Source organism: Rhinolophus sinicus, chromosome 1, assembly GCF_057876585.1.
Source record: "Rhinolophus sinicus isolate RSI-liver-muscle chromosome 1, RSI-T2T, whole genome shotgun sequence".
Taxonomy (NCBI): domain Eukaryota; kingdom Metazoa; phylum Chordata; class Mammalia; order Chiroptera; family Rhinolophidae; genus Rhinolophus; species Rhinolophus sinicus.
Genome location: NC_142501.1, coordinates 76,911,183 through 76,926,469, shown reverse-complemented (window position 1 = coordinate 76,926,469; position 15,287 = coordinate 76,911,183). Strand labels below are relative to the sequence as shown.

Below are 15,287 nucleotides of genomic sequence, written 5' to 3'. Positions count from 1 at the left end.
TAATGATTATAAACTGGCTTTTTTCAGTTCATTATACAGCTGATTGTGACCTCCATAAATGTCATTATCAGTGTTTTTGAGTCCATAAAACCTGTCTAAAAAGGTTCATTTTTAATTAGCTTCACAATAATACAGCACTACATTGTATGTGGTATTGCATGCCCCGGGGGACGGGCGTAACTTTGGAAAGGCAGTTCCCTTCTGCTAAGAGCAATTCCTGGGGACATACTCAGGTGTGATTCCTCAGCAAGCAGCAATATCCTTGGATATGGGAACAGACACTTTGAAAGAGGATCTGGTCAACCCACCACAGCATCCTCTCTAATGTCCCTACAAAGTTGTAACATCTCGTACTTTTTTACTAGATAATTAGAGGTTCAGTACGTGCAATACAAAGGTTCAGTAGTGTCTTCAAAGTAGTAGATCTGTAGATCCAACTGGCATCTTTAGAGACCATCTTAAGGCTGTCTCCAACTTTTCCTGCCCATCTTTCTGCTTTTATGATGCTTTCTATTCTCCCCTTTTCTCCTATAGTCAGTTTGCTCTAACATGACTTTTGCATTCCTAAAAATCATGAGCTATACAAAATTGCACAATAAAAACCTAGGGCTTACGGAGGAAAAAGGGGTTTGTGGCACACACTAAACACTTTATCAATGACATAAAAAGAGATAGAAAACTAATAAAAATGTTGGTACAGCTTTACTCATGTTAATTGGTCAAGAATTGCATAAAGACTAGTTATATATTATCTAATACTTTACCTTGAAAAGACCTGAAGTTTACTTATGAAAGTGGGTATCAGAAGGGATATATCTGTGAGTTATTGTGAGGTGGTGGAAGGAGGGGTATCTGAAATCAGAAAGAAAGTTATAACAAACATGTGGATGGTTTGTCTCAAAGCACATGGTACACTGAGGTCAATGTTAGATGTTTGAGGAATGTGCCCATGTGCATTTTGTGTATCCCTACCTGGCTTGGTTCGGCTAGGAACAATTTTCTGTGTTTAGCCAGTGATTCTCAGGAATGCAATCAGACATAAGAAAACACAAAATTGAGTATGTTCAACCTGTTTCTTAATACATCTATAGTGTTGGAACAAAGTCATATTTTCCAAACAAGAATTACAGCAGAATTGACTGTACTTTCTTTGCTTTTTCTTATTTTCTTATTTCAGCTTGGTTGTGCTCCTTTTCTCCTACCGCTTACTTCTCTCCAATTGTTTCACCAGAAAACTTCTCCAATGCAGCCAGACTGTAGGGCATGCTTTTAAAGACACAGGTCACCCTGGCTTCTAGACAACCCCTTCAAAAAGGGGGGAAAAATCAGTCTCAGAGTATTTAATTCCTTTCAGCCTCCTTCGGGTGGCTCATGTGCACTCATGACTTTTATGTTGATAGCGATGTAGAAGTCAAGACTTTTCTGTGCTACACCTTTGTTCCAGCTAGGTGACATTCACAGCGGGCATAACCTTCCTTAAAAGTAAAATGGTGCATCAGTTCTTTTTCTGAGTGTCATTGAAAATAAAACTTGCAGATGCACACAGGATGTTGAATAAAAATAGAAAACATTACATAGTTTCTGTGTCCTTACTATTTAATAATAATATACTGTGTTACATACATATAATATTTATAATAAATTTTGTGTATAATTTATATCAATCGCTGCCACTTGTTAAATATTTAAGATACACTGGTGTTCTGTTAAAAGCGAAGTATAAGATAGATAGATAGATAGATAGATAGATAGATAGATAGATAGATAGATAGAATGGCTTTCAGTTAAAATGCATTTGTTAACCTGTTTGAAAATCACTGATCTACCTTTATATTCTAATGTCAAGTTTTTTTCTCAGAAACTTAGTTTTCCTCTTAAATGAGCTTAGTGTTCTTATTTCTCAGTGTGAAACTTGTATCAGTTTCATTTCTTTAAGTTTGTGAATTTTAAATTAAAGATGAAGAAAACCCTAAGCGTCATTTCTTTTTCATCTCCTACAGCGTTTATCCAATGGTTCTATAGACTCAACAGATGAAACTAGTCAAATAGTCGAACTACAAGAATTGCTTGAAAAGCAAAACTATGAAATGGCCCAAATGAAAGAACGTTTAGCAGCCCTTTCTTCCCGAGTGGGGGAGGTGGAACAAGAAGCAGAGACAGCAAGAAAGGATCTCATTAAAACAGAAGAAATGAACACTAAATATCAAAGGGACATTAGGGAGGTAAGTGATTCATAACACTTTCAGTCTTTGCTTCCTGAATGCGTGCAGCCTTGGAGATGCTTTTTCCAAAATTTCCCCAAATGGAAATACTCTCTACATCTCAAAGACCATACTTTAGGATGTATTATATTGGTTATGAAACTTGTTCACTAAGGCAAAAATTGTTCATTTCACAACCTTTTAAATATGTGTGGAAAGAAAATTTGATATCATATCTCAGATATAATAAAATATTTCTACAGTTTTTAAAGAATTTAAAAAAAATTTTTGAGCTGTTAATTTTAAACAACTCTAGATGTATGATAATGAATTGCTGTGCTATTAGCATGTGGGAATACTCAAAGACATTACTTAAACATTTCCTCTCTCATTTTAGTTTTGTGTCTATGGATGTAAATGTATATGTTTGAATGTGGGAATCTTCCTTTTTCTATATATTCAATTCTTGCTAGACTTAACATCACTTTATCTATTTCAGTAAAAGAGTATTTGACAGTTACTACAAAAGATGAAATGAGATATTTTATTTGTAACACTGCCAAGTCATCTTACCAGATAAGGTGAAAATTTAGAATTTTTTTCACTTTCTCACTCTATTCAATTGAAAAGTATCTATATTTATGGAAATTTTATTGTGACTTTTTACTGTTTCCATTTTTACGTATTTCTTTAAATCATATATTTTATCCTTTTTATATCTTTTGCATATAATTAACTAGTTGTTATTGAAGTCGCCTCTACTCTGTGTATCCAATTCTTTTATTTCCATTTGCTTTTGAACCCATGTTCTCATACTTTCGTCTCCACTGTCCTATTAATTTGTTTTTATCCAAATTGTTATTGACTTCCATGTTGCTGAATCTAGAGGTCACTTCTCAGTTCTTTGAAGTATTTGATCCAATTACCACTCCCCGGAGTGTTTTCTTACTTGGCTAGTAGCACACTACACTCGCCTGATTTCCTCCATCTTTACTTGCTCCTCCCATTTCAGACTCCTTTACTGGCTCCGCTTCTCCTTATCAACCTGGAAGTGCCTTTCTTTCTCAGTGTACCTTTACTCCCCCCATTAGTTCATATAGTCTCATGGCTCCAAAAACTGCCCATTGACTTATGACTCCTGATTTGTATCTCCAGTTTATTTTTCTCTCCCTATTTCCAGATGCCTGTATCTAAATCTCTAATGGGTATCTCAAAATTAGCATCCTCAAGACTGTTTTTCTGGCATTTTCGCAGAAAACCAGACTTACTTGCAGTCTTAAATATCTCAACTTATAGCAATTCCATTATTGTTGCTCAGACTAAAAACAAACAAACAAACAATGTGGATCTGTCCTTGGTACCTTTTTCACTCACACACTGCATTTGATTCAGTTGTAAATCCTATTACTTCCAACTTCCAAGTATCTCCACAATATGACCTCTTCTTACAATTTCCTTGTCTCTTCTTCATTCTACACAACCATCATCTCTCAATGGATTATTATAGTTTCTACTCAACATAGCAGCGTGAGTAATCTGTTACAATGTAAGTCAGCTCAAATCACTTTTCTGCTTAAAACTTTTCAATGGCTACCTATCCTATTTATATAGCAATCAAATCCCTTGCCTACAAGCCAGGTACAATGTGAACTACCATCCTACTGACCTCTTGGGATTTAGCTCCCAGTCTTTCATTTTAGCCCACTCTGTTCAGTAAAGATGGCCCCTTAAATAAGTGAACCCTGTTCTGTTGCATTTTCTTATCCCTCTGACTTTTGCTGAAATATTTTTTCAGTGAAGTGTTTCCTACCCGTGCTATTTACACATATGCACTCTGCCTCTTCTCTCATTTTTAAATCTCACAGCACTTAATGCCTCATGACACAATCTGTACTTGAATGATTTACTTGTTTATCATACTCTTCTCTCTCCAACTGTACATAAAGATTCATAAGGATTGGAATTTTTTGTTTTGTTTCTTTCACTGTTCCATTCCAATCATCACCTATACAACTGTTGAGCATATTATAAGCACTCAAAAAATCTTTGTTGGGACAATGGATATTTATAAATGTTTGGTGTAAACATCAAGACCCCCCCCCCCTTTCTTATTGACTAGGTAAAAATAATGCCTTGATTCTAATAGTCTTTGGTTGTAGGTAGTAAAAAGCCCAGTCAAATGAAAAATGTCAATCATCTGATGCCAGGTGTTCTTTTATTGGGAATCCCTTCTAATGGGTAAGGTATTCTGCTTTCACATAAATTATTTTAAAATATAACTTTTATCAGCTCTATAATTTCTATGTAGTTGTATTTTAGAAGAGTTTCCTGAGAAAGGAATATCTCTCATCATTACCCTTTGAAGGGAGGTTGCAAACACCACTACTTTCAGAGCCAGTCAGGTAGTATAAATGTATGGAATGCGACGTGCAAGACAGGACATCAGGATAGAATTAATGAGACCTAGACAAGAAGCCTAGACTCCCTCTACCTTTCTAGAGGTGCACACGTGCGCGCGCTTGTGTGTGTGTGTGTGTGTGTGTGTGTGTGTGTGTGTTACAGACACTGTGAAGGACAACTAAAATATTTTCCAAAAGATTCAGGTTACAGGCCATAAGCCCCTGGTTTGCTGCTAGGGACTTTTTGCGGACCAACCATGAAAATTAGGTGCATACGTTTAATCTTCTCGAATTCCTCACAACTGTTCTATAGAGAAAGTACTTGTCATTACCCCCATTTTTCTCAGGTAAGGAAACTAAGGTTTAATAGGGAAAAGTGACTTGTCCAAGGCCTATAAACTGCCCTCCCAACCCCCTTGCCCTCCAGCACTGGCAAGATGCAGGACCCCTCAAAATCTGTGCTTCTTCTACTTTGAGCAGCTCCCAAAATTAATGTCATACATCGTTTACTTAGTGATAGAAACTATCGTAAAAAAAAATGCAGCTGCAATATAACTTCCTGTGAAATAATTAATATTTGATCATTCCTTCCAACAAGCAAGAAGATATAAAAATCACGTACTTAAAAAAGGGATCACTTACACTTAAAGCCTCAGACTTTACTTTGATTTTCCTGAATAATGTATTCTCGGGCTGTGATTATACAAGGTCTACCTGATTGCAAGTATTTTAGTGGGGGAAAAATAATAATAAGTTGATTCTTTTTGCTGTCTCTGTGGCATTGCTAGCACAGTATGATTTATATGTTGCCTGAGTAATAACTATGCTATACTGAATTAAGGAAAAAAATTAGAGAATAGGAAAAATTAACCATCTAATAAAAAACAAAAGTATATTTTTCTTTGTATGTGAGGACAGTCTAATATATCTAAAATGAATTATATCAATATGTCTTATTAATGGTTTCAAAATATATTTTAGTAATTATTTTTTACCAAGAAATCAATCTATCCAACATTTATTTTTTTTTAATTTTTGTCTTAGTTTCTTCTTAAATTGAATGTGACTTATTAGAGTAGGGGGCTAGATTAAAGCTAGGCACAGTATGCATATAAGAAAACAGAGACAAGCTTAGTCTTTTGTGTGGGGAGGGTATTTTTAAGAGCAGTTATTATTGGATATGTTTAGGTACTTGATCCAAAAATGCAGTCTGAGAGTTCAGCTAAAAAGTATTTTTTATCTACAATATTTGAAAAGGAAATGTTCAGAACAAATCCAGAAATGTAGGAACATGCAGAAGAGTAAAGAAGTTGTCAGATAAAGCCTTGGTTTACAAAAGCAAAAAGGTAAACAAACAATCTCATAACAGAGGTTTAGCTCTCCACTTTTTAATCAAGAAGGCTACTAATCATGTATTGGATATGATACCTCATTAATATAGAGATATGCAAAGAATTCACATTTTCTGTGAAGTATTTAAATTATGTTTTGTTTTATGAGTAAAACAAACTTATCTTTACAACTTTCTATTAAAATCTCTTTCAAAGATTGCTAAGTGATTAAATAAATTTTGTCTTTTCTATTATCTGAAATTTGGAGTTACGGTTTTCACTTTTTTAAATTTATAGGATTATATTTATTTGATATAATAAAATCCAATTTGTACATAAACTTCAGTTCATCAAGAGATAGTGAATCTTTCTTCTCTTTTTTTTTTTTTTTTCCTTTTTTTAGACAGCAGTTTTCAGGGACTAGAAAAAGCTTCCTTTTTTTAGAATTTTGAAGTGACACACAGAGAAAAGAAATTTCTCTGACTTGGAAATTCAAAATTTATTTTTGGCAACACAGCCTGCAGTTAAAAATTGAATGTCCCTCATGAATCATTGAATTACAAATGCAATACAAAAGTCATATACAGTGACTCCTGCATTTAATGTATGCTAGAGGCAGATCAGCTAAATGTAGGTATAACACTAATTTATAATAGACAGTAGCTATTATTAATTGTGTGTGTCTTCTACATGAGACACCATGCAAAGCACTTAAATATCACAGCAAACATTATACCATAACAATGTTATGTAGTAGGTATCAATATCCCAACCAAAAAAAAAAAAGAAAAAGAAGAAGAAAATGAGGTGTAGAAAACTTAAGCAACATTTACATGATAACAGTTAGTATGTATTAAAAACTAGGACTTGGAGCAGGTATGTAGTATTCCAGTATTCATGTTCTGAAAAATCATGTGTATGCCTTTTACTGAATTTGAGTTTATTGCTATTAAAATTTAGTACAGAGTTAGATTCAGAATTTTCTCTTTGAGCTACAAAATTGGCATAATATCCCCAGGGTTCTATATGAAAATGAAATTAATAATTGTAAACACTTTGAAGGGATCCTCTAAGAAAGAAAACTCTACCCTCAATGGCCTAAAATATATATAAAATAGAAAAAAATCAATATTTGAAATAAAGGCTTTTAAAATAACAGCTGTTGTTTGGGATAGCTAAAATATAGGGGTACGTACATAATGTTGAAAAAAATAGTCAAGATACTTTTTTTTTTTACCAAATTGATGGATTAATTGAATTTTATATAATTGTTCTTAATAGTAACATAATTAAGCAAGTAGTCTTTAATTGGGTCTTGAAGGTCAGCAGACAAAGACAAAGAAGGCAACAAAAATGCATTCCAGGAGGAAATAAAGTCACAGAGTTTATGTTTCCTGGGACTGCCGTAACAAATTACCATAAACTGAGGGGCTTTAACTTATTTTCTCACAGTATTGGAGGCTATGAGTCCAAAATCAAAGTGTTAACTCCCTCTGAAGTCTCTAGTGAAGAATCCTTCTTTGCCCCTTCCAGCTTCTGGTGGGTGCAGGAATTCCTTGGTGTTCTTGACTGGTAACACCTAACTCTAATCTCTGCCCCCCCGCTCTTTACTTTGCCTTTTTCTCTGGATGTGTCTGTGTCCCAGATCTCCCTATCTTTATAGGAACACCAGTCATTGGATTTACAGTCAGGCCTAATCCTGTATGACCTCACCTCTTAACTTAATTGCATCTGCAAAACCTTATTTGCAAATAAGGTCAAATTTATAGGACCTGGGTAGACATGAATTTGGAGAGGGATGGGGACACTATTTATCCAAGTACGTAGAGCTAGTGATGAGTCAGGTCACAAAACTACTTGTTTTCTAGACTTTGTAGTTCAGATTTTATATTGAAGATGGTGGGAACACATAAAAGTATTTAAGCCAAGAAGCAATGTGATCAAACTGGCATTTAGAATTGCCTCTTGGTCAGCAGAGCAGAGAATAAGTAAACAGGGAAAAAAAATAGCAAAATGACAGGTTTGGCTCTTTAGTAGGAGTAAGAGTGACGGAGTTTTCAAGAATGATCCTAAATATCTATGGAGCATAGTGTCATTCCCTAGTCAAGTAATACAAGAAGAGCTGATTTGGGGGTACGCAGGAGACTAAGGACAACGTGTTGAGTTTCATGGTAGATATATCATTTTTATTTAAGTTTAATACCATATATATATATATATATATATATATATATATATATATATATATACTTTTATATATATATACTTTTTCAATGTCAAATAATATCTGGAGTGTACAAATCTAAACACACACAAACAGCTCCCACGTATCTCCATCTCACTTCTGTAAGATTCTTAACATCAATTCTTTTAGCCATTACTTCTTGTATTTTCTCCCTTATTGAAACTTAATCTATGTCTTTCTGTTATATTAAAGGGCATTTTACCTCTTATATTCTCTCCCTTACTTCTCTTCCACCCATCCTTCTGCTATAATTATCTTAAAATCACATTCAGTTATTTGATTTTAAGGCATTTTTATTGCCATTATTATGCCTATATAAATAATTTCCACAACTAATTCAAGTAGGAGTTTCCTATGATAGTATTTTATTTTATTGTACAGATTTCTGTTTTTCCAAATTTTATTAATTACCTAATAAATTAATTTGCTTAATTATTTTTAAAATTATGGGAATCTTCCAATCCACTCCAACAGTTTGGTAAAATTCCATAATTTCAATTCAATTATGGTGAATGGTCAAGAGATAATTTATTATTCTTATTTTTATTTTCTTCGAATCATCTCATTTTCCTCTGCCCTCCACCTCTGATCTGTACCAGCTTCTTTATAAGCCTATTTTATTGTTTTAGCTGTTGTTCTGGGATTTACCTCTACTACCACCTTGAAAATCTAGAAGAAAAGAGTGATGAAGTTCCCTCAGAAAGAAATAGCATAAAACCCAGAACACAGATGATTATTAAACTGAGTGAAGGTGGACCATCTGTTCTAAACTAAAAGCTGGAGGTTAAGGATTTGTGTACATGCAGTTAAATTTCCACATGGTGTTGAGGGAAGTTCAGGAAGTTGAAGGACTATCCATTTAAAGGCATCTATTTCTTTTGGAAAATTGGAAGAGAATTTATCTGTTTTGTGGGTATGATAGGATTGGTTCTAGATCCTGGAGGAAGTAACAGGGATTGATTAGGAATGAGTGATCAAAGGAATATGGATAGTAATATATGGAAAACACCACCACCCCCTCAATTCCAGGCTCCTTATGCAAAGTAGCTTCCCACATTATCAGGGAAACACATTAGGCCCCTGAGGCTTACTCCTGCAGCTGACTTTTCCCAACATCATCCCAAAAGGTAGATTATCTAGCTACTAGTCAATTCCCATGTAAACTGTTAGAGAGATAAAAGCATCTCCAAACTATCTATGAATCAAATGATCTAAAAATTATTGTTTGAAATATTATTAGTACAGTAGTTTTACTGAATTTGCACCAATAGTTGATTTTCCTCTAGAGTTCAATGTGTTCATTGAGTGTTCTAAATTATTTTTTAATAGGAATATATATTCATATTATATATATACATGAATTGACCAACTTCACCCTTGATAGATCTCTATCTCTATCTCTATCTCTATCTCTATCTCTATCTCTATCTCTATCTCTATCTCTATCTCTATCTCTATATCTATATCTATCAAGGGAAATGGTTAAGTTCCAAAGTCATTGGTCAATTCATTTGTGAATATGATTAAACTTACTTTTTTCCCCAACTCTTTTAACTATTAACTTTTTTGTATGTGAAGATGAGAATACTGATGATATTTGTTATCCTTATTTGAAAATTGCTTTGCAATTTGGACCTGTAGCCACCATTTCACCAATTTTATGGTTTGCATATCTACCCATAATTTATACTTAACTCTACTGTGTAATGAGCTAATTTATCTGCCAAGTGTTTTCTAAATATGCCAATTCTGCAGTAGATAGTTTCATATTGTACTCCATTGTATGCTCAGAGAGCAAAAGCTTTTGGTTAACCAAGATGTAAGAAGAATTCTGACAGATAAATTGGAAAAACTCACATGAAATCTTGCATTAGTTCTATGAAAATAAAGGATTATATTTACATCAAAAAATCAATGGTTTTATATCTTATTATTTTATTTAAATAACAAGATAATAAACTATCGGAGAATCTCATTTGAATTTTTCTTAATTGTAGGCCATGGCCCAGAAGGAAGATATGGAAGAAAGAATCACGACCCTTGAGAAGCGTTACCTCAGTGCTCAGAGAGAATCTACCTCCATACATGACATGAATGATAAACTAGAAAATGAGTTAGCAAATAAAGAGGCCATCCTACGGCAGGTTCAGTATCTCCATCTTGGTTTTGTTCTGGTTCATGTGTGTGTTTTCACCATCTCACAAAATATGTAGTAAATAAAATACAGTATTGGTAATCAATCATTCTCTAACATTTAGGATGGAGTGAACTAAACATGTGACTTTATGTAATTTAGAAATTTGTCTTAATAATAATAAAAATAATGACTAATATTTACTTTGGATCTAGAAATGAACCAGAAACTGTGCTAAGCAATTTTGATGTATTACCTCCCTTAAATCTAACCACCACCCATAAAGTAAGCACATTTATTATACTAGGGACACTTTCCCAAGGTCACCTATCTGGTAATTGCCAGAGTCTACAAAGGAAGCCTAAGTTTATTCTGCTCTACAACAGGAGTGGGCAAACTATGGCCCATGTGCCAAAACTATGGCTTTGTCTTGTAAATAAAGTTTTAACAAATCAATACCATACCCATTTATTTAATCATTGTCTATGATTGCTTTTGTGCTACAACAGAATCAAATTGTTAGAACAGAAACTACATTATACACAAAGCCTAAAATATTTACTATCAAGCCCTTAATAGAAAAAGTTTGCCAACCTCACCTCTAGAGCCTAGAGTCTTAACCATTATGCTACATTACCTCTCCCTCTCCAGCTAATATATGCTTTTCAGTATTTTGCTATCATGATACATCTGAGGTCTTAGTACTGAGTTGTATTCCATTTGTCCAAGTTTATACTCACTAGTAACTTCTTTACTTTTTGCTGCCATTGGTAAGAGCTTTTCTATTTTTTTATGTGCTGAAGTTTATTAAGGAATATATATATATATATATATATATATATATATATATATATATATATATATATATATATATATTTTTATATATTACATATATATGTATTACATATATATATGTAATATATAAAAACACGAGGACAGTAATCTTTCTGCACAGTAGGTATGGTACTAGTAGCTGATTTTAAGTCTAGAATAATGGCCAACACCCAAAATTCTTAATGACTGGTGTTTGTTATCCTAACTGTGACTCTTTAAGGGTCTCTTTTTCCATCCCAATTTCAGATGGAAGAGAAGAACAGACAGTTACAAGAGCGGCTAGAGCTGGCTGAGCAAAAGTTGCAACAGACTATGAGAAAAGCTGAGACCTTACCTGAAGTAGAGGCTGAACTGGCTCAGAGAATTGCAGCCCTGACAAAGGTACTGCAATAAAACAATTGTTCAATCTAGATATACAAATGACTAGTAATCAAAATGGAATCTATAAAGATTTCCTTTGGGCTTTAAGAAAATTAAATTTATTTAATCTTTATTATATTGGTTTCTTTCTAGATGAATTTTTCATATTATACATATCTTATGCTGATGTGAATGATTAATATATGAATGTGATGATCTCTTTGCCTACTTAAACATTAACCAAAAAAAAATTTCATGTCTTTATAGTTAATTTCCATGGTAATATTTCCACATGGGAATAATTACCAAATATTAACACATAATGATGATATTTAATATGTATATACATGTGACATAATTTAACATGCTTAACATAAATTGTTTGGTATTAGAAATACAACCAATATCATAAGAAATTGATTCCTTTCTGACAAAAGTATGAAAAATTTGTTAGAAGTTAGATTTGTAGAAGTCTAAAGTTTAAAGCCATTAAGTGGTCAGAAAGGGGCTTTAATAGTTGCAATTTCTTCTGAACCAATTAAATTCAATAGTAATGTGAAGAATGTTGAAAGTTATCGGCCATGTTAGTGTTTTATTCATTGGATTCTGAAATTCTCTGCATATTTTAGAATTTTGCATCCGTTATATTGTTAAAAAATATATTCTTACCTTTCAGTCAGATGCAAATGGCATTGCTTCAAAGTGTATATGCGTGTCATTAGAAGTCTAGATTGTGTTACTAAAAACGTGTCTGACTTTTAATATCAATTAAAAATATACACACATTTTAGATGTTCACACAATCATTACTGTGTGCTCTTTTCCACACCAGTACAATAAGTGGGTAAAATATATATGTGAACTACAAAGTACAAACGCTGACATGGGGGATTATTCAAAACAATTGATGCCGCAATGTAAGAATAGGCCCACATACTTGCTTTCCTGAAAAAGTAAATGGAGAGGAAGAGTAGACTGATGCCTGTTTGTTAAAATAGGGTAGTTAATCAGGTAGTGAAAAGGCAAACATTGGACAAAGTAGAGCAAGGTTAGAAAGTATTGGAATAGTTGGTCGTCTATAGAGTACTGGAGTAACTAACCAAATTAAACTTTAATCAAATTAGGGTAATGTTACAATCTGAATCATTTTGTAGTCACAGATCATGCCATTTTGTCAATTATGGAAACGTGTCATTTCTAAGATAAAGACAAATTTATCATTTCATTTGAGAAATATTCTCTAAATTATATAAAAATGTGCAACTATAGTAGTAGTATTTTATTTGTTTCTTTCAAACACCTTTTAAATTACTATAATATGAATTAATATATGTAAACATAGACTTTTCATTTGAGAAACATAAGACATTTTTATAAAGAATTACCTTATTGAACTGAATTATTTTAGGGGAAGTTAGGTGAGTGGCTAAAGAATAAATTTAAATTTTAGAAAATTTTAGTGTAAAATAATCATCAGTGTCATCCTGAGTAAAAAACAAAACAGTATGGAATCCCTCCCAAAGAAACACAATTTAGAATTCAGCAAATAATTGCCCGAAATTAACCTCTGATGGACTAACAATAAAACATAATTTAAAATATACTGGGTGAAAAAGGGGAAGGGATTAAGAAGTACAAATTGGTAGTTACAAAATAATCACAGGGATGTGAAGTACAGCATAGGGAATATAGTCAATAATATTGTAATAACTGTGTATGGTGTCAGGTGGGGACTAGACTTAGTGGGGTGATCACTTCATAAGTTATATAAATGTCTAACCACTATGCTGAACACCTGAAGCTAATATGGAATGTCAACTGTAATTGAAAAATAATAAAATATAATACTTTAAATATTCATAAGAAACCTTAATTTAGAATATTTTTCAAAACTTGAAATAGGTGTCCCATTTTTTTTGCCATTCACTTGAGCCACTTGGGCTCTTATTTTGATACATGTATTCATTCACTTTTGCACTCAAAATAATTTATTCAATTTACTCCTACCTAATAATATATTGCTAAAACTCCACTTTACATGGACCCTTTTGATTTCTTCATTTTTCAGTAGAGTTTTATTCTTCTTAAAAAAAAAATGTTAAAAATACTGGAATTTACTCTGCTTCTCCTTTCTACTACTTTCCCTTCTGGCTGGCTCTATGTCAACAACATTATTCCAGACATACAGTTTTATATTATTGTTTTATTTAATTTATTATACATGCTCCTCCAGTGCTGAGATTTTTATCCCTCTGCTTGTAACATTTTATAACGTTTGAAGATCACTCTTTCATTTGTTCTCCCAAGTTTTATGGCTACAATAATATATTTTTTCTTGTTCTCTGTACTCAAGACCTTTAGGGACCATCTCTAGAATCTTCTTTATTTATTTGTTGAGTTTCACTTCATTTTCAGTATCTCACTACTATTGATCACCATAGTCATTTTCTACTCCTTAATATATATTTTTAAATGGATAATCCCAGAAACGGCACTTTTTTTTTTTTTTTTGAGGAATATTTTTTCCAGGACCCATCAGCTCGAAGTCAAGTCACTGTCCTTCAGTCTAGTTGTGGAGGGCGCAGCTCAGCTCCAAGTCCAGTCGCCCTCTTTAATCTTTACTTGCAGGGGGCGCAACCCACCATCCCCTGTGGGAATTGAACTGGCAACCTTGTTGTTAAGAGCTGGTGCTGTAATCAATTGAGCCATCCCGTCGCCCGGACTCTTTCTATTTTTGACTACTCACTAAAGTAAAACGATTTCTGCTTAACTTAAACCTGGGCTTCTTCTGTATTTTGAATGGTGTTCTTAACAATCCCTCAGACATTTTCTTTATTTTATTATCAGCTGCCTATTTATTTCTTCTCTTAGGACCTCCTCTCCTTAATTTCTTCTCCATTTCCAAACATATTCATGCTTTACGCAAAACCATTTTTTTTCTGTGTAATTTCTTGTAAAACTTCAGCTCATTTGAAATTTTCCTGTGTCACATCAAAGAGTAAACACAAGGTAAACGCTATTATCACATCAAGGAGTATAAAACATAGCAGCTTGTTCTTGTATGACCCTTGTATTTACACCAATTGCTTAAACTTAAGTCCTCACAAGGCTAAGATGAACATAAATCAATAGTGGTTGAAAGTTGATCCCAGTGTTTGTTTAAAAATTATTTCTGAATCTGTTCTTTGGTTGATAATACTATCTCTTTCTCCTCATATGGTGTGTGTGTGTGTGTGTGTGTGTGTGTGTGTGTGTGTGTGTGTGTCTGTCTGTAGATAGGTATGTAAAACTCATTTCAGGCTTTTAGAAAGTCAGAAGTATGGCTATGGATAAAACTAAATTAACTTTTGCAAGTATATATACAATTACATAATAAAGATATCGGGCTCCCAATCTTATGATTTATGATGTTTACTTGTTTAATTAAAATGCATATTCCCTCAGCAAGGACATAACTCATCTTGAATTCCATAAGGTATTTCATTCATTTTTAGTACCAGTAAAAGTTATCCGCAATGACATAGTAATTTAAACATGACAAAATTCTTGTTCATTCTCTGAAGTGAATTTTCATGATGTTTGGTGTCTTTTCACCAGTTAAGATGGAAACAGGTAGAAGTTTTTTAAGGACCTTGAAAGACTTCCTGGACTTTACTTGTATTTTTGAAGAAGCGGTTTTAGAAATTGAAATATTTATGTCTTGACTGCCTTGAATCAGTCACCTGATAAGTTTTCATACCACTAACTGCCTTTAAATTATACTTCTGAGAGATTATAGATAAC

General features: G+C 33.2%; 1 protein-coding gene across 17 annotated transcripts in view; it reads left to right on the top strand.

Annotated features, from left to right (window-relative positions):
- Positions 1-15,287, top strand: part of PPFIA2 (PPFI scaffold protein A2) — a 456,741-nt gene that overhangs the window by 327,305 nt on the left and 114,149 nt on the right. For all 17 annotated transcript variants that reach the window (XM_074325351.2, XM_074325350.2, XM_088800983.1 and 14 more), the window contains 3 exons: positions 2,001-2,222; positions 10,174-10,320; positions 11,391-11,525. In XM_074325351.2, coding sequence (XP_074181452.1) covers positions 2,001-2,222; positions 10,174-10,320; positions 11,391-11,525 — 504 coding nt within the window. The remainder of the gene's footprint in view (positions 1-2,000; positions 2,223-10,173; positions 10,321-11,390; positions 11,526-15,287) is intronic.